This window comes from Zosterops lateralis (genome assembly GCF_965231275.1).
Source record: "Zosterops lateralis genome assembly, chromosome: 14".
In the NCBI taxonomy this organism is placed as follows: Eukaryota; Metazoa; Chordata; class Aves; order Passeriformes; family Zosteropidae; genus Zosterops; species Zosterops lateralis.
In genome coordinates this window covers 13217452-13243488 of record NC_139774.1, presented here as the reverse complement: position 1 = coordinate 13243488, position 26037 = coordinate 13217452, and the positions used below count along the sequence as shown (strand labels likewise).

At 42.8% G+C, this 26037-nt stretch overlaps 2 protein-coding genes across 4 annotated transcripts; one reads left to right on the top strand and one right to left on the bottom strand.

The window, feature by feature from the left end:
- Positions 1 to 1452: 1452 nt before the first annotated feature.
- MRPL22 (mitochondrial ribosomal protein L22) lies at positions 1453 to 8288 on the bottom strand. The gene is made up of 7 exons (XM_083871918.1): positions 8247 to 8288; positions 7560 to 7605; positions 6217 to 6355; positions 5024 to 5089; positions 4632 to 4709; positions 3715 to 3784; positions 1453 to 1951 (listed from the first exon to the last, which is right to left on the bottom strand). Exons 1-7 carry the CDS (start codon positions 8272 to 8274, stop codon positions 1740 to 1742), a joined length of 639 nt encoding a protein of 212 aa, XP_083728044.1. The 5' UTR covers positions 8275 to 8288; the 3' UTR covers positions 1453 to 1739.
- Positions 8289 to 8392: 104 nt separating this feature from the next.
- On the top strand, positions 8393 to 25952 carry GEMIN5 (gem nuclear organelle associated protein 5). Of its 3 annotated transcripts, none has more exons than XM_083871879.1 (28): positions 8393 to 8568; positions 8706 to 8860; positions 9344 to 9525; positions 9834 to 9979; positions 10188 to 10316; positions 10481 to 10613; positions 11847 to 12006; positions 12631 to 12843; positions 13510 to 13595; positions 14062 to 14156; positions 14770 to 14903; positions 16087 to 16160; positions 16530 to 16711; positions 16819 to 16958; positions 17372 to 17543; positions 17762 to 17989; positions 18471 to 18584; positions 18780 to 18908; positions 19214 to 19309; positions 19584 to 19721; positions 20080 to 20227; positions 20349 to 20468; positions 21338 to 21548; positions 22072 to 22329; positions 22972 to 23134; positions 23737 to 24298; positions 24709 to 24805; positions 25365 to 25952. In XM_083871879.1, the coding sequence occupies exons 1-28, from the start codon at positions 8394 to 8396 to the stop codon at positions 25518 to 25520; spliced, it is 4596 nt and encodes a 1531-aa protein (XP_083728005.1). In that variant the 5' UTR covers position 8393; the 3' UTR covers positions 25521 to 25952. The 3 variants fall into 3 exon arrangements, with proteins under 3 accessions (XP_083728005.1, XP_083728006.1, XP_083728004.1); XM_083871880.1 differs by having other exon boundaries at positions 10185 to 10316; positions 14773 to 14903; XM_083871878.1 differs by having other exon boundaries at positions 10185 to 10316.
- The last annotated feature ends 85 nt before the right edge of the window (positions 25953 to 26037 follow it).

Genomic DNA, 26037 nt, shown 5'->3' with positions numbered 1-26037 from the left:
CAGCCTTCTCTGGAGGTCCAGAAATGATCTGAAGCAAACTCTACAGCATGCAGGAGAAACAGGTACTGGAGTAGAATTCCTAGAAGCCAGGTTTTAGATGTTTAGATGTGTCTAAGAGTAAAACATGTGAGTGCTTATTAAACCTGGGTTATTTTGCAGTTCTTTAGTCTTCTCCCAAATCAGTGATCCTAAAAAAGATTATAAAAAATTCAAGTTTGCTACAACTTGTAAGAGATTCCCTCTGACAGAGGAGTTTAAGGGCAGCTGGCAGAGCCCAGCACAGTTGTTTATCACAGTACAACAGAAACAGTTCTTCAAACACACATCAGGGACTGCAGAGATAGAGAGCTTTATCAGAACACACCTTTCAGGCAAGTTACTAAATCGTGGCTTTACAGCAAGAAATGTGTTTGAAAGTGCACTGCAGAAAACCAGACTGCAAACAGGCCCCCATTAATGGTACTGAGCTCTCAATGTGCTTCTTGTGTAACTTCACCATCCCCTAATACTCTTTTAACATCATGAGACCCTTTCTTTGGTAGCCAAAAGAAATCACTCTGTACTTTGTTAAGACAATAATTTGTTTCCTTACAGGAACTGTCCCTTTGCCATCATCCAAGTACTGATCAAAGTAAACGCATGCAAGAAAAGCTACCGTGAGTTGTTGTGGTAAAAAGACTCAAATGAGGTATGCAATCTATCTCCCACTTCAATGTTCCCAGAATGGAAAAGAAAGGTCTAAATATCAGACATTTGCACGTACAAGCAGCTGCTCATTTTGTTTTTATGCTGATGTTCATCAATTCTGGCCATCTTGATTTGAAAATCTGAGTGAAACGAGATTCTTCCTATCAATCTCAGTCTTTTTCTCTTCAAAGAAGTAATGATAAAAATGGGATTGTTTTCAGGGAATAGAAAGCCTGATTTGTATGTGCAACAAGCCATTTCATATTAAATCCATGGAGTGTTTCATTTTCTTCAATGTTACAAAAGCAATTTGTTTCCAGACAATGCAGAATTAGTTCACTCTTCACCCAAAAAGGCTTTTCTCCATATTTTGCCTGTTACCTACAATAAATTTCCAGAGAGAACAGCCTGAATTCCATGCCTGTATCAGATTAATGCCATGGGCAAAATCCAAAACAGTTTGACCATTCTGGAAGTTTTCACTGCCACTTTCCTCTCTGACAAACTAAATATTGCCACCTACTGACTGCCAAAGCCTGAACTTCCAAGGATTTTTTTATTTCCCACTCCCAGACACAATACCCAGGACACACAACAAAGGCTATTACAGCCCAGATAAACCAAAACTTGATGTCTGATATTCTGATATTGTTACTTGTTTTTTTCCAATGTTGTAACTAGTTTAAGATGTCGAATTTTAGTTTGAGGCTTGATCTTGCAACATGACTGTCAAGCATAGCTTTACAATGAAAGGCTCATCACACATAACAGAGACACCAGGCTGTATAACAGCACCATATGTTTTAGATTTGACAGTCCAGAGTTGAGCTCGAATGCTGTGGTCCAAGTAACTCAGAAAAAGTAACATCTGCAGCTCCAAGATTTTTCCATACTCGTGACTTGACAAATAAGAAAAAAAACCCCATGATTTTTCTAACATTACCAGCTCCAGCAGCACCAAAGATATAACTAAACCATGATTCATTTTTAATTATTCCTTTATATAATTACACTGCCCAAGCAGAGAACACCCATACAGCCACCAAAGAGTGTCACAGTGTGTGAACAATGGTTCTGTTCCGCAGCTGCTGCACGTATTCCTTTGCTTGCTCAAAGCCAGTCCTTGGTGGCTCTGGGGGAGGAGGGGGACCTTCCACCAGCTTCACAAAGTAGTGGCACCTGCTGATCTTCATGGTGCCAAACATGCCCTTGCCGTGGTACCTCATCCTCTTCACGTAGCGGCCCCTGCCCGTCTGCGACTCCGCTGCAGGAAAAAGGAGACAGATATTAAGGGACAGAAGTTTGTCTTTGTGTTGTAAGACTGAGAGTCTAGTGTTAGTGTTTAATATTGTATAGTTATAGGGTCATTGGAATATTTTGCTCTTTCTGGCTTTTTTTACACGTGAAAATTAATGTAACATTTCTTGAACGTGAAAGGTTTTGCAGTAATGGGTAAAATGTTCTATATATACTGTCCCTATATATATATAGTTTAGTCTGTCTATATATTTACAATTTAGTAAATTTAGTATTTACAATTTAGTAAATTACAATTTGTTAATATGTATTTTTTCAGTAGGTTTCAGGCATAACCTATGACAGATAGACAAGCGAAATGTGTATTTGCATATTGGATCTAAACGAACAAGATTAGCTGAGTACTGGGAGTAATTTTTTTAAGACATCACTCCAGAAGTCTTTATTATGGTCTAATTTATCCTTCATTACCATCTTGCTACTGCTTAACTTCTTTCCTACATGAACTGCTTTGCTTTGATCTAATGTGGATTTCTGTACCCTAAATTCAAGTTAGATGTATGGACACACCAGAAAATCTGTTTCTTCCCTCTTTTTGTCGGTGACCTTTAGCACAAAGCAAGGTATGGGCTGGATGGAGGGTGTGCCTAGGCTGACATATGTGCAGATGAGTTTTGAAGATTATTCAGTCAAGAACAAACTGCTACAGCTGCAATAAAACACCTTGTCTTGCCAGGGTATTTTTCATGGCTGCTTCTAGAAAGTTAATTCTGCTCGGGGTTCTCCCCTCCATCCTTCTTGTGTTACATTTAGCGGATCACTGCTACAGAGGAGCCCGTGAGCTGCATTAACGCCCTCCAGGAGCACCAAAAAGGTGAATTTAGAAAGCAGGCACATGAAGATAAATATGTGGTGAAGGACAAATCACGCTGAGCACTTACTAGATTATACAGCTCTTCTGAAGGTGGTATTCGTTTCACTGCCTTTCAGTAGTTTGTCTCATGAATTCCTGTGAAGTCTTACAGACTTCATTTTCCCTCCTTTCTCCCTTTATTGCATTCATCACAGGTATTTTCATTATCTGCACATCCAGTCCTGCACTACAGCTGAGCCTGCTTGTGGCAGAGGCCTGGAAGGCTCCAAAGAATTCTAATCAAATCTCTCTACAGTCCAGATGACTTTAAGCTTATGAGGTCAGTTTAGTAAAATTTATCCCCCATTAGACAAAATGGGGATTTTTTTCTTTGGGCCCCAAAACACCTAAGAGTAAATATTTCTCTAACATTTTTCTAGGCTAAAAAGCACTTTATTACAAGTTATTACAAGCTTATCCTGCAAATCATCTACAGACAAGTCTTTTTCATTAAGAAGTTTACTGTCATTACCCATTTACTTTTATACTGTGTCTGATGGAAGTTTAACTTTGATCCTGTAAATCAAGTTGTACCAGCCACAGACAAAGCTTCCAGCATCTCTGACTGGCAGCATTAAAAACCAGAAACCATTTTCTTCTTGTTGTCCAGTCTTTCATCTCAGGGACATTCTGTTCAATAGGGAGCAGAAATTCCTCTCTCAGATTGATACATCCATCTTAAAAATGCTGCAAACATGTGCCTTTCATGTTTGGTAAAGTTAAATTTAACAGAAACTGTCCTCTATTCACTTCTGGTGATTTCAAGCATCAAAATCTTATTAAATATAACACATTTGCATAGGGTAGGATAGAGTAGGATGACATTTTTTCTAATGCACTAAATTTAAAAAATGTACCTATGTGTAAATTTGATTTGAATTCCACATTGTGGTTTCTTACAGCCATTTCCTGTGCTTCTAACAGAACCTGTAACAAAAAGAAAAGAAATGGAAATACTGAGGAGGAATTTAAGCAATGCTATTTCTTATCTCTAGATAACATGAAAAAAATTACAAGTTTAAGTCAGTTATAGAAAAAGTACTTTATAGAGATAAAAACTGTTAAAAGACAAGCATCTTTTACATAAGGATGTTCCTTGCATAGAATGAAAAAGCCTCAGGATGATTTTATTACATTTTTGCGGAGGAAAGGGAGTGGAAAAGATGGTTTGCACCAGCATTTGTCAGCCTTCCATCCATGGACCTTTGTGTAATTAGACATCTGACTAGAAATAAATTCCAAAGTAGGCAAAATTAACTTGGTCCATTCAATATTTTCAGCTAATACAGGACATTTCTTTGCAATAATTATATCAGAAACCAATGTTTCAGCCAAGAAAATAAGTAATTTGATAATCCAAACTATGACAGTGAATTCAGAGCTTTTGTACCTCTACAGAACTCAGTCCTCTCCTTAATTAATATCCTTTATCTCTTACAGCTTAAGAACCAAAGCACAGAGATGTAGGAGCCACCAGTGACCAGGATTCTGCACCTTTTACCATGAACTCAACACCAAGCCCTGCTAGAGAGGACACCCACATGGAATTTATCTCCGTGACAGATCAGAACAGCCAGCACAAGTGACCCAAACGTATTTGTAAGTCACAACATTCCCTGACTGCAACAAAAATATGTTGTTAAGATGTGCTCCCAACAGGCTCACTTGAAACACAAAAACCCACAGAAGGAGAAACACCTCCAAACTTCTGGTGACAGGTATTGATTTTAAAGTTTTCTGGAAGACAGGAGAGTTAAAGAACACTATTATTTACCTCTTTGATCACCTTTGCTCCCTTTTTGTCACTGAATTCCAGCTGAGCAAGAGCCTGATCAATGGACATTCCTTTTATCTGCAATCAAAGTGTTAAAATTAACTTCTCCATTTACAAATATTTCCTTCCTCTTGTTCAGAAGACATTACTTAAATTACACTGCTATTATAAAAACAAAAATACTGTCGTTTCCTTAATTACAATTTCTTCAATATAATACCTTACAGTTAAACCAAACTACAAACAGCCTTTCCCTGGCCAGATCCAGGCTCATCCCCAGGGCTCTGCTAGACACATGCTGATTAAACTGTGATTGAATGAGGCTGTTAAGACAAACACAGCAATTAAATTTTGCATTCTCTCAGGCACAGCACAAAGTACTCTTTGCTTACCAGTTTTGCCAGATACCACATCTTATCTTTGCTGTATTTAATTTCCCTCCGACAGTGATATATTTCCTAGGGGCAAAAAAAAAAAGTTAAAGGATGAGTAATTTTGCTGTGAAAGCAGGAATGGAGCATCCATGTCTGCTCCACAATCTATGTTCTTACTAGGAATAAAATAAGAATGACTCTGCCTACCATGAGAACAGCATATCAGGCATAGCTTTGATATTTGAAACTGAAAGCACTAGAAAAAGTTGCTGGCACACAGAAAATTTTAATACAATCTTATGGCACTTAGTTTATAAGCAGAAGTCTCTGAAAAGGACAATCAGAAGGTTTATCGGAAGGTTTTCCTCTCTTTCTCATCACTTGAGAAGCAAAGATTGATATGCACAGCCTTAAAAATATTACCCTGCTGTCAACTCAACTTACTAGGAGAGCAAATAAACAAGAATAAACTGAATTAGCCCTTTAGAAGTGAAGAGGGTTTCAAGTTTGATTGGCGCAAAGAGCTGCCTCCACAGATCCATTTAACATCATTACTAACAGGAACCAGCACCAGCTGGTAGAATCTAACATCAATACAAATTTGAAAGAGATGGCACTGTTGATATACAGGTAAAACACTGATTTAATAAATGAGTCTGTCAATAGCTGCATTTTTACACACACTGCATCTGTCAGCAGCAGGGATTTCTGTGTCCTAGGCCACAATGTTCACAAGAGCAATCAATAAATGCTCATGGTCCACACAGTACCTGCCTAAAAAAACGCATTTCTTTTGAGATTATAAATACTTTTACTTTGCTGAGCAGTGTGTTTAACAGAAGCTACAACACATCAATTTCTAATGAAGAAAAATGGTAACAATGGAATTCCTTAACACCAGTTTTTGACAGTACCAATTCTACCTCCTTGTAGTTTAGAAACTTCCACAGAGGATGGGCCCCTCACAGCTTGAACCACACACTGAGGAGGTGATCAGCTCCAAGTGACTCAAAGATCCAATGTAATTTAGAGATAGAAAACATTCCAAGTGATATTAACTTCTACAACACAGCCAAACTGAATAAAACCCTAAATAATGAGCAAATAAGCTTTCAAACTATGCCTTGTGCAGTCACCCTGTGCAGACAGTGACAATCTGTTCAGAAATTGCTGAACATTCACAGGTAGGGCCATTCCCAGGTGATCCTTACAGCTGGTCTGCGAGGCTCCCCAGGCAGCTGGGGAGGGTAAACAATCCTGTTCTTCTTCTCCCACTTCCCAATTTTCTGCAGAGATTGTGTGCTTGTGTGGATGCAGGACAGAGGAAAAAGGCTACCAGATGCCAGCCACCTGCAAGACAAGAGCACAGCCTCAGCTGCTGAACACAAGAGTTCTTTTTCCCTGCCCAGTTTATCTGGAACTTGCTGTCTTGGACAAGAGAACTGGCATATTCATGCACTCAAAACACCAAACTATTAAAGTCCTTTAGAGTTTATGCTGAAAGGGCTTTTTAATTCAGTAAGAAGACTCAAGCTTCTTGAAGCAAACCAGGAATATTGGAATGAGATTCCACATTAAGTGTCCTCAGATTGTCACCCAAAGTCACTGTCACCTCTGCTCTGATGTTCTCATGGGGTTCAGGACTCACACAAACTGTTTCTACCTTTCCCAAGGTACTTCCCACACTTATTTTACCTTTATCAACAACATATTCAGCAGTGAAAATTTCTGGTTTTTCAAGGGGCTGAGTATCTCAGAGCATTAGAGGTTTACAAACATCATGACATTTGAAGAGAGGTGTTCTAAACTACTAACACACAATCCAGTCAATACAAAAACCAGACAGCTGACAGCAATAAAATCAGTTTTCAGGCAGTTTGCTCACCTCAGATTCTGAAAAACCAAGTTACATTTTGCCCCCTGCTGTCTGGATAAAGCAGCAGTGGGCAGCCACTCGTTGACTGCAAGAAACAGACGAGTTCAAGACCAAATACTGTGAGTTTTACTGAGCCTTGAAGGTCTTTGTGTGCACCTTAAAAAGGCCAGGCAAACAGAGCATGCTGGTTAGTTTCCAAAGGGCACTGGACACCACTGGTCACATCCTATAAGCAGAGACTGGCATAATACACCTATTTCTATGTCGTGGAGTATTTTTTCAGAGATTTGCAGGGATACAGCAGTACCAGTGCTCCTACAGCACAACCGTGGGATTCCTCCAGAATCTCCTCATTCTCCAGGATGAGGGGAAACTGCAGCAGATAATGAAAGCACTGACTGGGGACAGCACAAATACCACTTTATTGTGACCTGAACTATGAAGCCAGAGAAAATATAGCTGTCCAACAGAAAGAAGGGAGAAGAGAGACATCATGGCACAAGCTCTGAACACACAGAAAGACACCACGGGGGCAGAGGGTGACCCCTGTGCTCCCCACAGCTCCAGGCCTGGCTGGAATGGCCATGCCAGGCCACCCCAGGCTCAGCCCCAGGTTCCCCAGCAGGGCAGTGCCTGTCCCTGTCCCAGCCCAGGGCACAGGGACAGAGCCAGACTCACCTCTCTGGCCGTGCCCAGCTGAGGAGTCCCCGCGCCCAGGCGGCACCTAAAGGGAAAGTGAATGAGGTGTAAACAGAGTCATAAAATCACAGAATGGTTTTGGTTGGAAAGGGACCTTAAAGCCCATTCAGTCCTACCCCTCGCCATGGGCGGGGACATCTTTCACTATCCCAGGGTGCTCCAAGCCCTGTCCAGCCTGGCCTTGAACACTCCCAGGGCTGGGGCAGCCACAACTGCTCTGGGCACCTGTGCCAGGACCTCACCACCCTCACAGGGAAGGATTTTTCATAATATCTACTCTAAACCGACTTGCTGCCAGTTTGAAGCCATCCCCCTTATCCTGTCACTCCAGGTGCTTGTAAATATTCTCACTCCATTCCTGGACTCTCCCTTCGGACACTGGAAAGCTGCAACTTGGTCCCGCCTCTCTTCTCCAGGCTGAACAATCCCAATCCTCCGAGAGCTGCTCCACCCCTCCGATCAGCCCGCTGGCCTCCCGTCCAGCCAACTCTCCCAAACCAGCGCCGCGTCCCCTCCTCAGCCTCCCCCGCGTCCCCTCAGCCTCACCCGAGTCCCTTCAGCCTCCCCCGGGTCCCCTCAGCCTCCCCCGGGTCCCCTCAGCCTCACCCGCGTCCCCTCAGCCTCCCCCGGGTCCCCTCAGCCTCCCCCGGGTCCCCTCAGCCTCACCTGCGCCCAGCGCCCAGCGCGCCGCCATCTTCCCGGCCGCGCTTTGCGGCAGCGCCCTGGGCGGGCACACGCGGGCAAAGAGCGCGCTTTGCGACACTTTGCGGCGGCGTGCGCGACGCTCGGTGGCAGCGCCGGGGGCACGGGGCGATGGCGGCGGGAACGGGAGCGGGGACGGGGCTCGGCGTGCGGGCCCTGCCCGCTTCCCCCAGCTGGTACAGCAGCCGCTGCAGCGACGTCAGCAGCGACGGCCGCCTCTTCGGCTTCGCGGCCAGGCAGCGCGTCTGCCTGTTGGATGTCGCCGGCGCCGCTCCCGCGTTTTACGGTACCGTTACCACCTTTCCCCGGTGCCCCGCACTGCACGGGGAGGCTTGTGGGGCCTGGCCGCCAGCGGGAGGCGGGAGTTTTGGGGTGCGGGGGGTCTCGGAAGGCTCCGGGTGACAGCTCTCGCTGTGGCGGCAGGGGAGCTCATCGGGCACACGGACAGGATCTCCGGCTTCGCCTTCTGCCACTGCCCGGGGCAGAGCGGCCTCTGCGCCAGCAGCTCGGACGATGGAAGCATCAAAATCTGGGAGAGCGGGACGCTGTCGGAGGTGCTGGAGTACAGCCTGCACCAGGTGGGACCGCGGGGACACGGTGGGGGACCCCCGGGGCGGGGGCGGTGGGTCAGGGCTGGCGCACAGAGCACGGTGGGGATGCTTTGCCCAAAAGTGAATTTCAAACGCGGTGGAATGAAATCCCCTTGGCCGGCTCTTTGTTCTTAGCCTGCAGCGCTGTAATTTGCCGCTGGTTGCCGGCAGAGCCGCAGTGAAGCAGCGAGCTCGTGGTTTGGACGCACTGCCGCTTAACACAGCTCGACTAAAATGTTCTCAGCAAGTTATTGTGGCCCACAGGACAAACTAAATGTGTGTTTGAGGAGTTAGTGCGGCTCGGGAGTCCCTTTCAGCAGTTACATCCATCCTGTAAAGCCTGAAAGAACTGAGGCACTCAGGGACAAACCAAACTGATGCTGGGCAGTGCTCACAGATTATTTCCTGCCTTTTTTCCTGTGTTAGATGGCACTAAAACAGCTTTAAACGTTTCCAATGCTCTTTCTTCAGAACCCCATCTCAGCTCTGCACTGGTCACCCCTTGTGAAAGATCTGATTGTGTCTGGTGATGAGAAAGGTGTCATTGTTTGTTACTGGCACAACAGAAGTGACAGCCAGCAGTTCTTCCCAGAGCCCCGGACAGTTTTTTGCCTCACCTGTTCTCCTCATCATGAAAACCTGGTGGCCATTGGGTAAATGCTCATTACTTAATATTCATTATATTTTGTTTTCCATTCCTACTCTGCAAGGATTTAATTGTGAGGTTTTGCTGCATGGTTGAAAGTTTTTTAGGAGGTCTTGGTGGCTGTTCTTTTAGTTTTGGAGTAAAACAAATTAGAAATAATTGGTAAACCTGCAAAGGCAAAGAAATCTGTAAAAGTGCAATGGTCCAGGCTGGCTTTTCTGTAATAGGGTGATAGTGACCTTGGAAAGAGCCTGTAAATCACCTTGGATGTTATTCCACAAGAACCTCTGCATTAATCTAAATCTGTGCTTTCAGCTACAAGGATGGCATGGTGGTGATAATTGATATCAGCAGGAAGAGAGAAGTTGTGCACAGGCTGAGAGGCCATGAGGATGAAATCCATTGTCTGGCCTGGTGCCCTGTGCCTGGAGAAGAAAGGTTACCTGCTTGGCAGGATGAGGGTATGTAGACATGATCTGTGGAGTAATTTTTAGTTCATGTAAATGTCCTTCTAGAGGACTGAATTTTTTGCAGAAGGTCAGTAAATAGCTAAGCAACTGATAAGCTCAATAAAACACATTCTGATACAAATCTATATAATTTTCAGTTCATTTTTATGAAGCTTTGTATTTTGAAGCATAATAACGTGACTTAAATGGTATTCAGCAGCTCCTTCAGAAGAAGACAAGGTTCCAAATGGGGAGGTGGCCCAGGACACAGCCACAAAGAAAGGTTGTTACCTGGCCTCTGGCAGCAAGGATCAAACCCTGCGGATATGGAGCTGCACCAGAGGCAGGAGTAAGTAAGAGATAAACACTAACAAGGTGTGGAATAACTCTTGAACTGCAGCCTTTGAGTGCTAAAATCACTCAAAGTTAGGGGGAAAGGGGGAATGGTAGTTAAAGCTGCAGATTCCCCTGTGTGTTTGAGAATTTGCAGCATTGCTGCTCCTGGCTGTGCAGGTGTGATGACCCTGAAGCTGCCGCCCACCAAGAGGAGAGGCGGGGCCGTGGACCCGGCGGTGAAGGAGAGAATCTGGCTGACCGTGCTCTGGCCTGCTGGCCACGCCTCTGAGATTGTCTCCAGTGCCTTTGGGTGAGTGGGACACTCTGCAGCAGCTGCACATTCCTTTGGTCCTGCTGGAGGAGGTGCTGAGTAGAAAAGACTCCCCCTTCTTCCTTCCTTTCCAGTGTAAATGTCGTGGTTTCAAAGCAAAATGAGTGAGAGGCTCCAAGTCAGAAATACAATTTAATAAGAAGAAAGGGAAAAACAAAAAGTAAAATAAAATAAATGCAATAATACAAAAGATCACTGGCAGAGTCAGAATACAACCTGAGCAGGGTGGTGGGAGCAGTCCAGATGAGGTGCTGTTCCTGAAGCAGTGATCCCATAGAAAGGTCTGGTAGCTCTGGTCCTCTGGGAATCCAGTGGGTAAGGGCTGCTTGTACTGTCCCAAATCCCAGATTCTATCCAGGTGGCAATGCTTGGCTCCTCCCCCTGGGTGGAGCATCTCCCAATGGGATGAGGAGTTGTGCAGTGGCTCCTTGATGGCCCATTAAACAGAGAGAGCTCCTGAAGGGAGTTCCCTGTGAGTCCTGGGCAAGGCATTGATGGGCCATGAGCAGAAGAGCCCAAAGGAAGGGGGCCTGGGAAAACACTGCCCCACCTGGTTCAACAGCTCAGGAGGATGGTGATAGAATAAATACTTTGTTTACATCCTACACTACAACCTAGGACAAACAGGAGAAAACAGGCCAAGAGTTAGAGTTCAGGCGTTGAGAAAATTATTCTCTGTCCCATAATTTGCCCCATAATTTAACTGGATTGTCACCCTGATTTTTTCAGCCTTCTCATGTTATACATTTTTGTACTGGAGTTCTCACGCATTGCAACACAAACAAAAAGTTTTGAAAGCTGTGCATTCCTTCCTGGGGGAAGGACAAATTGATGGACTTCTAGTTTGACCAGTGGGGTCAGAGAGGTGTCAACCTCATCCCCCAGTCCCTGATCAAACTCCAAAAACTATATAAGTCAAAACCCCAAATAAACTTCCTTCTTTTCACTCTCACAACCTGTCTGTGTGAGGATGGTTCTTTTCTGTCCATCTAGCGACACTGGATGTTGACTGCTGATAGCACTAATTGTGGTTTTACCCATTACTGAGAAAAAAAGTCAGTTTTCAGGTGGTGTTTGTGTGTGTAGCTTTGTACAGGCATTGGATGCCTGCAGAACTCTGTTACTCCTGACCTGCAGGATGTTTGTGAAATAGTCTGTATAGAGCCTCTGTTCTTCTGAAGTGAAAAATTTAAATACATTTCAATTTTGCAGAGGAGAACTGCTCCTTTGGAATTTGACCCAGCCTGGCAAACGCAAATGGACTCTTCTGGGATCTTCAGAAGGACAAAACCACTCCCGAATTGTGTTCAATCTCAGTTTTGTGAAGCACCAAGACAGAGAGCTCCTTTTTTCCATTTCAATGGACAGAGATGTAAGAACCATTTAAAAATTAGCATAGAAATGCCTCTACAATGCAGTTTAAATGAGTGAGACTAACCCTTTCAGGGTCACAGTTTTCCTCTTGAAGTGGGTTTATTTTAGCATTTTATAACATCACTTCCTAGCATTTTTTCTGACCACAGGTTGTGTGTGTTTTTGTTAATTTATAAATTCAATCTCTTACCATGGTTGAGTGAATGATTGTGACATTCTGGACTTGAATAGTAAGAATTTAATGAAAGGTGTTTTCCACTTCTTTTCCTCTGTGTTTCACTTCTAAAAGGCCTGGTTTTCCTTCTTAAAATCATTTAATTGTACAAAATAGTGCATCTATTTTTTAATCGGGTTTTCTTTTCAATCCTTGGCCTTTTACAGGTAGCAGAGTGTTTTCTGTTTTGAAATTGGAAGAGAAACTGAATAAAATATATTCATTATGTCCATTCCAGTCATACAGCTACTGTAGCCCTGTCTATGACATAGAATCCTCTGGGTGCAGATCACATCCTGTCAAGCCTCAATTTTCATCCTTTGATTCTTCTTTTCACTTCTGCTTTTTTTTTTTTTTTTTCTTGTCCTGTCAGTCACTGTGTATTTAACCATTCCTTCTTCCTTAAAGGTGAAATGCTGGGATCTGTCAACTCTGGAGTGCAGCTGGACCATGCCCTCCCTTGGGGGATTTGTCTACAGCCTTGCTTTCTCCCCCGTGGACACGGGCTGCCTCGCCATCGGGGTTGGGGACAGCATGATCCGAGTGTGGAACACTCTGTCCATCAACAACCTTTATGATGTTAAAACCTTCTGGCAAAACATAAAGTCCAAGGTTACAGCAGTAAGTGGGCTTTGGATTCCGTTTTTTCCCCCCCTTTCTCCCTTCTTTTCATTCCATTTTTTTTTTTTCAAGTATGTTTTTTTTTTTTTCTCCTTTTCGCTCTGAAGGTTTGTCCCAATTAAAATGAGACAAAACCAAGTTGCTCATTTTATACTCAATTATTTCTGTAGCAATACATTTTAGAATCTGGCAACAAGATTTTAGGCCTGTTTACAATCCTAGAAAGTTGCATTTACATCTAGTGGAAATAAGTCCAACTGTCTGTTATGTTGCTATTTCACTTTTACCCTTCATGATTCTTCCTTGCTTCATCCATGGTTGCCCTTGCTCTGCTGGGAAATTTGACAGATACAAAAAACCAATACAACCAACACAGGTTGGTCAAAAACTACTGCCTGGTAAAATAGCTGGCAGCTGTTTCTGGTTTGTAATGTAGCTGTCAAAAAGCATTTTAATGATTTTAGTCCCTTCCATCTTATCCCATCATAACTGGAAGGGGGAAAGCCTATGATACTCAGAGCAGAGTGATCAAATCAAGTGGCTGTGGTTGGCAGGATGGGTATAAATCCTCACTCATCGGTTTCAGCATTTTTCTTTTGTTTATTATTTAGCAATAAAGTGTTTGTAACTTAGGTCATTTTGTGTCTCTTTGTATTTTCCTTGTAGTTATCCTGGCATCCAACTAAGGAAGGCTCCTTGGCTTTTGGAACAGATGATGGAAAAGTCGGCATATTTGACACCTTGTCTAGCAAGTAAAAATGTAGCTTTTAAATTCATTAATGTCAGATCCTGGTGGTGTGTTCTTTCCTAAGGGATACTTTTGCTGTTGATGAGTGAGATTAAATTTAAATTAGTCAAACAGTTGGATTTTCAGTGCACGTTTTCATTTGCATAATGTCTGTGAGCTTCTATGGGGAGCTTGCTTTAAGGTAAACTTAAAATGGCATGACCAGAGATCACCTGTGGGAGGACATCAGTTCAGGAAAACTTTACCCAGAAAGGCATTTTCAGGGGAGGAGGAGCAGTAAGGAGAGAAAGGTCACCAGGACAATTTTGTTAGAATTCTAGTAGTGTCCTGCAGCAGATGTTAAAGAAAGCTTGGTTGAGCCATGGCTTTAGAATGTTAAAGCACCTGGTGTCTCAAGTATGTTGCTTTGATTTTATCTTCTTTTAATTTCCATTTGCTGAAATCTGACTGCTCCTTATCTTCCTGGCCAGTGCTAAGAATAAGCCACCTCAGATCTCCAGCACTTACCACAAGAGGACAGTGTATGCATTAGCCTGGGGTCCTCCAACTCCTCCTCTGATTTCTGGTGAGTCTTCCAACACCTTGTGACAAAGCAGAATGTCCATGCAGAGCACACAGATGTCATGAAGCTGCTCTTCCCTCCCTTCTTAGGAGGAGGAGCCCCATTTGCTTGGTGGCAATCCTTTGGAGAATGTGTTCTGCTTGAGGAAGTGTTAACAGTTTTGCAAGGGTTACAGACTCTTTGCAAGGATACAAAACCTTCAGGAAATAGGTTTGAGTAGTGCCCCAAGCACCTCTGGGCTTGTTTCACGGTGTTACAGACCAAGAACTTCACAGGCTTCCTGCAGCAATTGCATCAAATCAAATACAGGTTCCAGAGTTTCTGCCATTTGAAGTTTAGCTCTTCTTACACAGCTTGGATTTCTTTCTTTTAAAGACCAAAATTTAAAGGGAGTTTTACTGTTTGCAGTGGTTGTGCTGTGAGGGATCTGTTGGTAGAAATGAGAGCTCTCTTTAAAGGGTTGTACTGTGAGAATTTCCTGCTGCTGGACCACGGGCATTGAAGGATGTATATTGGTTTTTGAAATAATGCTTTGATTTATGGTGGGAGAGATTAGTTCTGTGAAGACTGATGAAGAACAGAGTGTAATTAGCTCTTTCTCTCTTTTGTTTAGGAGAAGAAGGTGAACAGCCCTCTGTAACTTTATATAGTTGTGCTGGAGAAGGAATTGTTTTTCAACACAATCCTTGGAAGCTTAATGGAAAAGCAAATGACATCAACAAGGTCATCAGAGACACCAATTCAATCAATGTGAGTATGAATTTGAGGGCATTTTATGGATTCATAATAACCACACCAGAGTTTCCATGGCCTTGTATTTGTAAGTTTCTGATTTGGCCTTTTTGATCTATTTGTAACAAAAAACTTCAACCCCTTAGGCTCCACAGATGAACTTTAGTTCTTTAACACTAACAGACTCAAACTATTTATTTAAAGAGTTTATATATTTGTGTCTGAAGAGGGTGGTTTATATTTTTTTTCTTTTGGTGTCAACTTGGCACATCTTTTTCTGGCATCAGTTGCTTAATTTTCTACACTGTGATTTACTTGGGAAAGGTAAATGGGGGGATAGAGTTTGGGTTTAAAATGTATGTGACTGTTTAAAATAGTAGGAGATTTCCAGTTTCAAAACACTTGAAGTGATATCCTGAATCATATCCTGGCTTAGCCCACATGGTGGGCATGCATGAGTTATTTACCTCAATTCCTTTAGTTCCCTTGCTTCAACCATGGACTTTTTAAAACAAGTTTTTTATTAATCATGATTTTGCAGGAAGCTGTTTCCATTTATACTGCACCCAGTGCAGAGTGGTTGGTGATCACTGAGTATCTTCTCAAGTGTGATCAGTCATTTCTTAGTTGAAAGTGTAAAATAAGTGAAGTGGTTGGATCTCCAGTTCTTTTAAGTCAGCTGGAGTCAGTCCAAGGGTATTGATTTGTATCAGCTGGGTTTTGGCTTCTTCCTTGAGTTAAGATTCTCAGGGGTTAAGAGAGTAATATCAGAGGCATTGAAATGATCATATTTAGGCATCTAAGTTGTAAATTGTAAATAGCTTTTGTCTGCATTCAAATGAATAAGGATAATTAAAAGTAAACTTTGTTTTCTCTTGAAGTGTGAAAGAATTTGCTTGCAATATCTCTTTCCAAATAGTGTAAGGATATGAAACATAAAGGTCCTACTGGAATCCAGACAAAACTTCAAAATATTTCTCAAAACTAAAGAACAATAAAAAACAATCATTGGTTCTTGCATCAGTTATTTCAGTTTTAATTGCTCAGGTTTATGCCATTGCTGCAAAAGCAATGAGCACTTTTATGACTTTCCATTTTGCAGACTAATTGCGGCTCTGTCCAGTTGCCAGCTTTGCTCTGGTGAATGTATGTGAGAGAGATTTAAGAGTTTTTTTGCAATAATTGTGTCTTCTTTCTGCAGCACAAGCTGCCTGCACGTACAGAGATCAGCTGGAAACCAGATGGCAAACTCCTGGCTCTTGGCAATGAGGATGGGTATGTCCCACTTGTGGGTTAAGGTGGTGTCTGTGCTGATCTTGACTGCAGTCATTGTGGTGAAAGAAAAGTACTTTTTGTTGCCCTGGTTTGTCTCCATTCTTTCACTGCTGAATCATGATAATACAGAATTTCCTGCTGTTATTTGTTGTAGATGCTCTTGGCATGGAGGATCCTCATTATCACATTAAATTCTATTTCAAGGATCCACTCACAGTTGAAATGCAGTTTTGCTGATCAGTGAAATCAGGGCTTGAGCTGAATCCAGAGAGCACAAACTCAGTTACTCCAATTCTGCTCATGCAAGATACAAAAGCTCCTGTTTTCACCAGCTACTGAAATTCTCACACTGTTGTTCTTACCTTTCAGCTCAATAGAAATATTTCAGGCACCAAACTTGAAGCTGCTCTGCACTATCCAGCAGCATCACAAACTGATCAACGCCATTCGTTGGCACCACGAGCACGGGACCCAGCCAGAGCTGAGTTACTTGATAGCCTCAGGCTCCATCAATGCCACCATTTATGTCCATAACCTGAAGAGTGTTGTAGGTAACAGTTTGCAGATTATATTCCAAATCTTGGCATCTTTTTTTTTGTTTGTTTATTTCTGTTTTGTTTCTCCGGCCATACTTAATAATTTTTATTTTTTCTACCAGAGAACTCTTCAGAAAATCCTGTGACGATAACAGAGCCTTTTCGAACTCTGGCTGGGCACACAGCTAAAATCACAAGTCTTTCTTGGAGCCCCCACCACGAGGGAAGATTGGTGTCTGCTTGCTATGATGGCACTGCACAGGTATTATCCAAAGCACCTCAGAATTGTATTTCAGGTCATCCATTCTGCAGCTGATCAAAGAGCAAAACTTGTTTTTGTGAGATAAACTATTGAAATAGTGCAAGTTTACCTTTGGTAACCATCTGCTGGTTCTGGATACCTGATATGCAGATTATGTTGTGATTTGTGAATTGATTTGTAAGTCTAGAAGGTTTTCATATTAGCATTTTTGGATCCTTAGCAAAGAAAGATCTGCAGCTATATCGGTGCAGACAAAGCAAGTCCTGCATTTTCTCCATTTACATGTTTGCGTTTGAAATACCCTTGAAAAATCCCAAAAGAGAAGTTCCTACCTTTGCAAATCATGAGAAAATGCAGAGTATTAGGTGAAGCAGTGACTTTCTGAGTAACTGGATTTCTTTCTTGTTGCCAAGGTGTGGGATGTGATGAAGGAAGAGCCACTCTGCAACTACCGAGGGCACCAGGGCCGCCTGCTGAGCGTGCAGTGGTCCCCAGTGGAGTCAGATTGTGTTTATACAGGAGCAGATGATTTTTCTGTTCACAAATGGCACATCTCCAAGCAGGAACACACACGGCCTCCTCAGGGTGAGTGTATTCAAACAGAAGATCTTTCCTGGAGGTGATGTTGGAGCTGAGAAATGGAGAGTTACCATGTTGAAATGATGCAAGTTCTTGTGCTGAATTCCAAATCTGCCTCTTACTCTTCAGGAATAAACTGTGTCTCGGTTTAAATTGAGTGTTATTTGGAAACTAAGTGTTGATCCTGAGGGCAGTTAATACACTAAAATTTGCACCTTTTACAGGCAAAAAGAGTATAGAATTAGAGAAGAAAAGAAGTATACAGCCAAAAGTCAAAGTCAAGAAGAAGAAAAAGCCTGTAGGCAAGAGCCCAGGCAAGCAGGATGCAAATGATACCATGGATGGAGATGATAACATGAAGGAAATGCTGCTGGAGGAAAATGGAGTGTCAGACCATGAAGGAGAAAAAGAAGCTCAGGAGGCAGAGTTGGCTGATAAAGTCTCTGTGACTGGTAATAACCAAATCATCTTAGTTTCCCAGACTGTTTAGCCCTCAGAGCATCACCAAGTTTAATTTTCATGCAGATTTTCTCATTGTATGGTTTTAATGAAATTGTCCTATGGAAGAAAAAAAGCTCTGGAATGCATTTTATAATTTTCTAAACTAGTTTGTGACTAATTGTCTTTGGATAACAAGATTCTGGCCTCATGAACAGAGTTACTGTGTTTGGCATGAAACTATGTCATTTTTGATCAGCACTGATGAATCTTATAATACTGGTGGATCTTTGTTGGTGTCTCTCGACATCTCATTTAGCCTTCACACAATTTTCTTGATATTTCCTTTCCCTAAAAAGCTGTTAAGTTCTATGGCAAAGCAAAGATTGGTTTCTGTCTATTTCAAAATTAATGTAACAGAAAGTAAATATGTGAATTATTCTGTGTGCATTTCCATTCATTGCTTTTCCTTTTTTAAATCACTTGACCCCCCAGTGTCCAGGGATACATCTTCATCTGTATGTGATTATTCTGCATTCAGCTTGCCAAAGCCTTTTGTGACCCAGAAAGCTGCTCCTGTGAAAAAAGATCTACCTAAAGAGAAACCAGGTTAGTAATGTTTCAGGGATTTTTAACAGTCCTTTTTAAGGCAGAGTTCCTCATGCTAGGCTTGTTTGGCTGCAGATTCCCTTCCTAATGTGACACCAAAGAAGTGCCAGAAAAAGAGCAGGGTGATTTTGAAATAAATTGAGGAATTCTGCTGTAACTGCAGCAGAAGTGACTAAAATGTGTCTGATTTTTCAGCTCCTGATGCCTCTCTGAAGAAGAGGAAGCCTCGTTCTATTCTGCCCTTCAGCACATTAATGGATCACAGATCAAAAGAAGAATTGCATCAGGACTGCTTGAGGCTGGCTTCATGTCTGAAAACTAAAGGTATCACTATAAAATTTAAAATACTTAGAGGGTAGCTGCCCTGAAGTACTCAAAATCAAGTGTCCAGGGACTTGACTTCAGCCACAGGACATTATTTTTTTAAATCCTCACCTTTATCATAGAGTGCTACTTGGTATGATATCAAACTGAGATCTGAGGGTTGACTAGCAAATTATTAAATCTGCTGTACAGGAAAGAAAGTAGAAGACAGAAGTATTTGCAACATTAGAGTGGTACAGTGACTTGGCACATTCCAGTTCCCAGTTTTGTGTTAAATCCTAAATATTCATTCTTACCTGGTTTAGATAATAATGAAGATGTATCCCTTGACCTCAAGGATTGTGTCCACTTGGGGCTCTTCACAGACAGGGATTCTCTGCACAAGATGATTGATATGGAAGGTAAGTGGCATAAAGAATATGTCCACTGTAATATTCAAGTAGAAAACAATTGGTGAAAATGTTTGAGTTTTCTTTATTGTGGATTACAATCTAGGATTAAAAATGCAGCTCTGTGTGAGAACATACATCTTTTTCCCTGATAGTTTTTTACATCTTTCAGATGCAAACCTGCCTTATCTTAAGCTTGAATGATTTCCCTTTTCTCAAGCTATTTTACTATGACAAGTGATGCTGTTGCACTCGTGCTGATGGGAATTGTGTTTGCTTCCTACAGGAAAGCACCACTTGGAGAATGGGCATGCAGAGCTCTTCCAGCAGCTCATGCTGTGGAAAGGAGACATGAAGGGTGTCCTCCAGGCAGCTGCTGAGAGGGGGGAGCTGACAGACCAGCTCGTAGCCATGTCACCCATGGGTATGTTTGCTCTAGCACCACATAAACTGGTGGAATTGGCTGCCAAGGGTTCCCTCATTCTGGTGGTTCTGGACAGAAACTCAGGAATTAGTTCTTTTGTGATATGATTGGCATTCCTTACAGCTCACTGCTGGTTTAAATATTCTTTTAAGTTATTTTACTGGCAGTGAAGTCCTGTAGTCACGTTCAAGTCCTAGTTTTGCCCCACTTCATTGACTCGTGTTAGGATGGTTAAGAAATAGAAACTCATCTGGGGCAGAGAAGAGGTGCATATTGAAGAAACCAGTGATGGTATGGCACGGCACAGGAATTCTTCCAGTTATATGACTGCCTCCAATGGTGTTGCTCTCCTTTGCAGTTGGATACCAGGCCTGGGTGTGGACAGTGGAAGCCTTTGCCAAGCAGCTGTGTTTTCAGGAGCAGTATGTGAAGGCTGCCTCCCATCTCCTGTCCATCCATAAAGTCTACGAGGCTATCGACCTCCTGAAAGTGAACAATTTTTACAGGTTGCTGTATATTTATGTTTAGCACTTTATCTTGGGTTTTTTTGTGGGGTAAATTGAGCATTTTGGTTCACTCTTTTCACACAGATTAACTTTTCTGTCTCGTTTCCTTTATGTGCATTAGGGAGGCAATTGTGATGGCTAAGGCCAGGCTGCGTCCAGAAGATCCAATTCTGAAGGATCTCTACACCAGCTGGGCAGCTCTGTTGGAGAAAGATGGTCATTATTCCATGGCTGCCAAATGGTGAGTGTTGCTGAGGAGATGACAGAGTTGGTTCCATGCCTAAAACAAAGAAGGTTCTTGGTTTGGTGTCAGTTGCAATCTGTTAACTGCTCTGGTCATCAGTTGTCTAAGGTGTTTTCTGAGCCTGATCTGACTAAATTTCCTCTAAGGCAGGTGGGAAGAGAAGCTCCAGAGCGCAGTTCAGGGCAGAAAGTCCAAATGCCATATTACAGTAGAGCCATCTCTTTCCACAGACATTACTGGAAGTTTCTGAAAACTAGTCTAGCAAGACTAAGATTAGGTTGTCTACAGAAAGACTATGGGAGATTTCCAGCCTTTCCACTGGAAACATGCAGTGCAGCAGTTCATCTTGAGTTTCTTAGCTAATATGCTGGTCATTGGGTTATCCTGCTCCAGCTGGAGTGCTTAAACTTTGTGACTACCAAAATTATTAATACCCCTTGAAATATTATGGCTGGGGTAGAGTCCTCTGCTTGATGCTGATTTCAGTTCTGGTGTTTTTGTGGGTATCACACTTGGGAAAGATTTGTATGAAACCCAGAGAGTTGCAGTAGGGACAAACAGCTGAATATAACCTTTGTCTCCTGAGTCTGTTTAGTTTTATTGCTCATCCAAGCCATGTGTGCTGTGCAGATGACCAGAGATTGCAGTGCTGATTTTAATGCTGTGTGACTTCCCCTTTGTGGCTTTGCATCAGATTGTTCACCATATGTCTGTAGTAAACTTTGATAAGAAAAGGTGATGAGAGCTCTGAGAACCTGTGGGAAATTCAGGGCCATCTTTATTTGTGTATTTGTGCTACTGTGTTGCAATACAATTTAAAAGCTATTTTAGTACCAATCAACTTGTTTTGCTTTTATTTTTTTCAGTTATTTGGGAGCTTCCTCACCCTATGATGCGGTTAAAGTGTTGTCCAAAAAGGGGGATGTGGCATCTCTTAAAACTGCTGCTGAGCTTGCTCTGATATCTGGGGAGGATGAGTTGTCAGCAACTTTGTCTTTGAGATGTGCCCAAGACCTGCTGTTATCCAGGAACTGGGTGGGAGCTCAGGAAGTCCTTCAGCAGCATAAAACTTTATTTGTGAGTCTGGTCCTTTCCTTTCCACCTTCTTCAGTTTTGTGTCTCTCCAGAGATAACTTGGCACCACTTCCTATAGTCCACAAGTGGTCCTTTGGGTTTTGCTTCAAAATATTTTTATAGGAGTATTTTGGAATGTCCCTATGGAATAGTCATGGTGGAAAGGCTCTGTGCTTGGGTTGTAGAGAAAAGTGAGATTCTTTTTTTAAGTGTGGAAGACTGATCATGAGAAGAAAAAAGTGAAGCATTTGCTGGTTACATGAAAGGAACAAATGAGAAAACTAAGGGATTAAATTTGAAATGTCTTCTTGTGAATTGAGAATCAGGTGGCTGCCTTGCCTTGCTCTGGGGTTTCCTTCTCATTCCCTTAGGCTCCGTCACCAAGAAGCTGCTACCAGGCATGATGTTCTTAAGTCACTCTACCTGCTGTGGTCAGCAAGGGATTGTTTTTCTTGTTGCAACAGCTGAGACCTTTTTTTTTTTTTTTTTTTTTTTTTTTTTTTTTTTTTTTTTTTTTATGTTCAAGGGACAAAGACTTGTTTTCTGCCTGAATGAAGTGCTCTGCAGGTGCCTCAGTGAAAGGAACCCCTGTGAGAGAAAGAGCTCTGTGCCCCCCTGTTACCACAGCTGGGAGCTGAACAGAGAGGCCTCGTTTTTTGACATGGTGACAGAAGTGTGGCAGAATGTGCTGGGCATGGACACCACTGAGCAAGCCACGTGTGCACAGGAGCAGCTTCGCAGGATTGAGCATCCTCCTTCAACCGGCAACACACACCCAAAGCAGGTATGTGGAGTTTGATCTGTGCAGGCACAAATCCTTGCTTGGGCATAGGCAGTAAACCCAGACACTCTGAGATGTTCCAGCAGCCATTCCCAGGGAATTATGTCTGCACCCTGCTGCAGGATGGGGTTTTAGTCTGAGAGAGAGATGATCAGCAGCTGGGACAGCTTTGTGTAGCCACCAGTTTGTTTCTGTGCAGGGTAAGAACTGCTATAGGGTGTTGGGGGTCAGCACTGGGGTCACTGAGCTGTGCTGGCTGGGAGTGATTGACAGAGCTGAGTGGTCTCAGCACTGATTCAAGGCTTTGTATTGGACTGTTAGGGGAGGTAGTGCTGCTTGTTGTCAGAAGAGTTTGCAAGGTCTGGCCATAGACTGGTGCTCCTGCAGCTCTTCTCTGTGACCACAGTCAGTCACTGCTCCCACTTCTCATCTGATTACCAAGACACAAGCAAGCACAGTGGCTGATTTAACACCTCCAAGTGATGTAGAAATCCTTTTATCTCCTGCACGAAGGAGACTGTGTAAATTGCATTGTCACTAAAATTGCTTTTGGCCAAGTCATGTGCTTCTGGGCTCTTCCACAGTTGTCATAAGCTCACACTTAGCAGTAAAACTATTAACTGTGCTCTCTGGTGCTTCCTGTAGGTGCTTTTCCATGTCTCCCATGACCTGGCCCTCGCAGCCCTGAGCTGTCACTTGGGGATGTGGGATGAGGCAGTGAAAAATATTCTTGGGGCTGTGACCCGCAGTTTTGATGCTGGGAATTTCACTCTGCTGCAGGAGATTTGCAATATCATCCTTCCTAAGGGTAAGTCTCTCCTTGTGTCTTTCCTGCCTCTGACAGGGCTCTTTCCTGCCAGCACTGCTGTGTCCATTAATGTTCCTAGGCTAAATAATGTTTGGAAGCAGCAAGACACAGCCGTATCTGTGGAAACTTGTGGAATTTACCTAGTGCTAAGTCCACTGGGTGATTCAAATTCCTGACTGTGGAAGGAAGTTCAGCTGTGTCACCTGGTGAGAGTGATGTAGGAAACTGAGTGAATTCTCTTCTGTGAGGGAGAGGGGGGACATTAGAATGCTCTGTTCATTTCATAGCAACACATACTCCAACCTGTCCTCCATTCTCTTTAGAGTGTGCAGTGCATTTAGTTTGTGGCTCTTGATTATGTAGCTCTTGTGTTTTGCAGCTTGGGACCAAAAAAATTTACTGTAGCTGATGAGAACATTTTAGTTAGAACAGAGTATTGTGTTCACAAAGATGCCAAAGATGTTTTTGCTTTCATAGTTCATGTACTGCTCTGCCAGCACCTGAGTAAATCCCTGATTTGGGTTTCCTGGTTCATTTACCAGATCTGCTCATTGTCTTTGGAAAGTTCTATGAACTATTTGTAATCCTTTTCTCATTATTAGGCTGTGATGACATGAGAGACAAACTGGACAGCACAAACCCTGAGAGCATGGATGCCTGCAGGAGCCTGGAGGGCTTTGTGGCTTACAGACTGCTCTATGACCTGTGGTGGAACTCACCCAAAGACTCCCTTGGCCTGCAGAAGGCTGTGCTGTGTCCCAGTGGGCAGACAGCTCTTGAGAAGAACTGTATTTCAGGTGACCCATCCCCTGAGGAAACGGTTCAAACTGCAGCTGAGATGGGTGAAAACCTCTGCTGCACAGCTGAAGTTCCTCAGTGTGAGACACAGAGTGACTCAAGGACTGATTCAGTTGATTTGGGAGACAGACAGTCAAAACTGAAGGGTTGCCAGGTGCTCCTTTCAGAAGAGATGGCTGCCTTGCAGAACACCCAGAGAGACATAGCTGAGGTCCAGGAGACTTTAGCAGAAATGATCCGTCAGCATCAGCAGCAGAGGAACAATCTCCAGGAGAACACAAATGGAAACACTCAGGGAAGTAACCTGGAACAGAGTTCAGAGACTGAATCAGACAAACCATGCTCTGACAGCAACCAGATGAATTGGTAAGATTCAGCACATGAATGAATGGTTTGAAAAGTGTTGCTTTTTTGTGTGTACAGCAAATTTCTTGTTTTGCCTAGACTGCCTCTATTCTCCTCCCCATCACTCAGGAACACTTAAATATACAGCTCAGAAATCTTGCATTTCCTCCAGGCAGAACCACAATGTGCATAAACTCAGTGGAGCTGAATAGTTTTGTGATGCATGAGATGCTGTTACAATGAATAAACAGGGCAGCTTGAAAAAGGGAGGATAGTGAAAAGGCTAAGTGTGATCTAGTTCTGTTTCTTTGTTGAACATTGGTTTGGGACATAAAACAGTCAGCCAGTTCTGTGCTGTGCTCATTGTCCAGGAGGGAGGCTACAGTCTCCTAACAAAACAGTTACTCATGACACTGCTCTTCTCTTGACAGCAAAGATGAAGCAAAGCAGCCAGTTACACTCCCTGAGCTCACAAAGCAGCTTCTGAAAGCGAAGCAGAAATTAGCTGAATTCCCAGACAATTTAAAGGTAAGTTTTCAGAATAGCCATTGCAGTTCTGAAAAAAGTCATTATGTAAGGGCAGCCTCATCACAAAATCCCTTTCATACAGAAAGAAACAGTGACATTCCTTGTGATCCTGTGGCAGTTTTGAGAGAGAACTGACACATGGTATCAGGGTGGTATTTTTCTTTCAAGTATAATTTTTCCCATGCAGTTGGAAAGCATAGCTAAAGCTCCTGTGTGGGAGAACTCAATGAGATATTCTGCATGGATCATCCCATGCATTTTAAGAGAAATCCCTTGCTGTTTATGTATTAAAAAAAACTATAAACCATAAAATCAAAAATTTAAACTATAAAATGACCTTAATAATTTAAGAACTGTAGAAAGTACAAATCACACATTTGAAAACATGTAACCATGGTGATTGGGCAAGAGGAGAAAAACCTGGATAAAGGTCAAGAGAAAATGCATCTGACTCCTGGCTGGCTGCTCTGAGAACAAAGTGTCTGTAGAGAGCTGCCTGATTATGTTGAACAACTGTAATATAAACTATAGATATCACCTTATGTTCCTTTTTTTGCAGGTCTTCCCATTCCCTGACGTGCTGGAGTGCTGCCTTGTGCTCCTTCACCTTGGATCCCAGTGTCCTCCTGAGCTGCAGGGAGAGGCTCTGGCTCTCCTTTGCAAACACGGTAGTGCTGGTGTTTACAAAAAGGCTGGCAGGAACTTCTTGACATGACATCCCTTGAGCTGCCTCCAGCTACTTGACACTAAAGCTGCTCTTTCTTCAAGTGAAGGCTTCTATTGATGGCTGTGGCTGTTACTGATACAAAAATGTCAGGTTTATACACATCCACTTGTGCTCATCCACTGATACTTAAGGAGACTGTTAGAAAATCGAAAAACAGTAGAGTGTGGGCTTGAACTGTTATAATGGATTTTTGTATGTTTTTTTATTTGTTGGACATTATGTTAATGAAAGCTCTTGCTATTTACATGCAAGAGAAAGTTTTGAGCAGCTGTGTAGTCTTTCAGCAGAGGAGGAAGAGTAGCTGCCCTCAGGAAAATCAATGGTTTCCTGTAAGCAAACTGACCCTTAGGGCAGTATTGCTCTTAAAAGCATTGTGAGTTTATTTTCTTTCCTTTAAATAAAGTCTTCTATCACCATGAATTGGTGTTTAATTTGATGTATAGAAATAAGTTCTCTAGAAAGTGCCAAAACCAATCCAGGATTTTGCAGTCTCAAACATGCAATA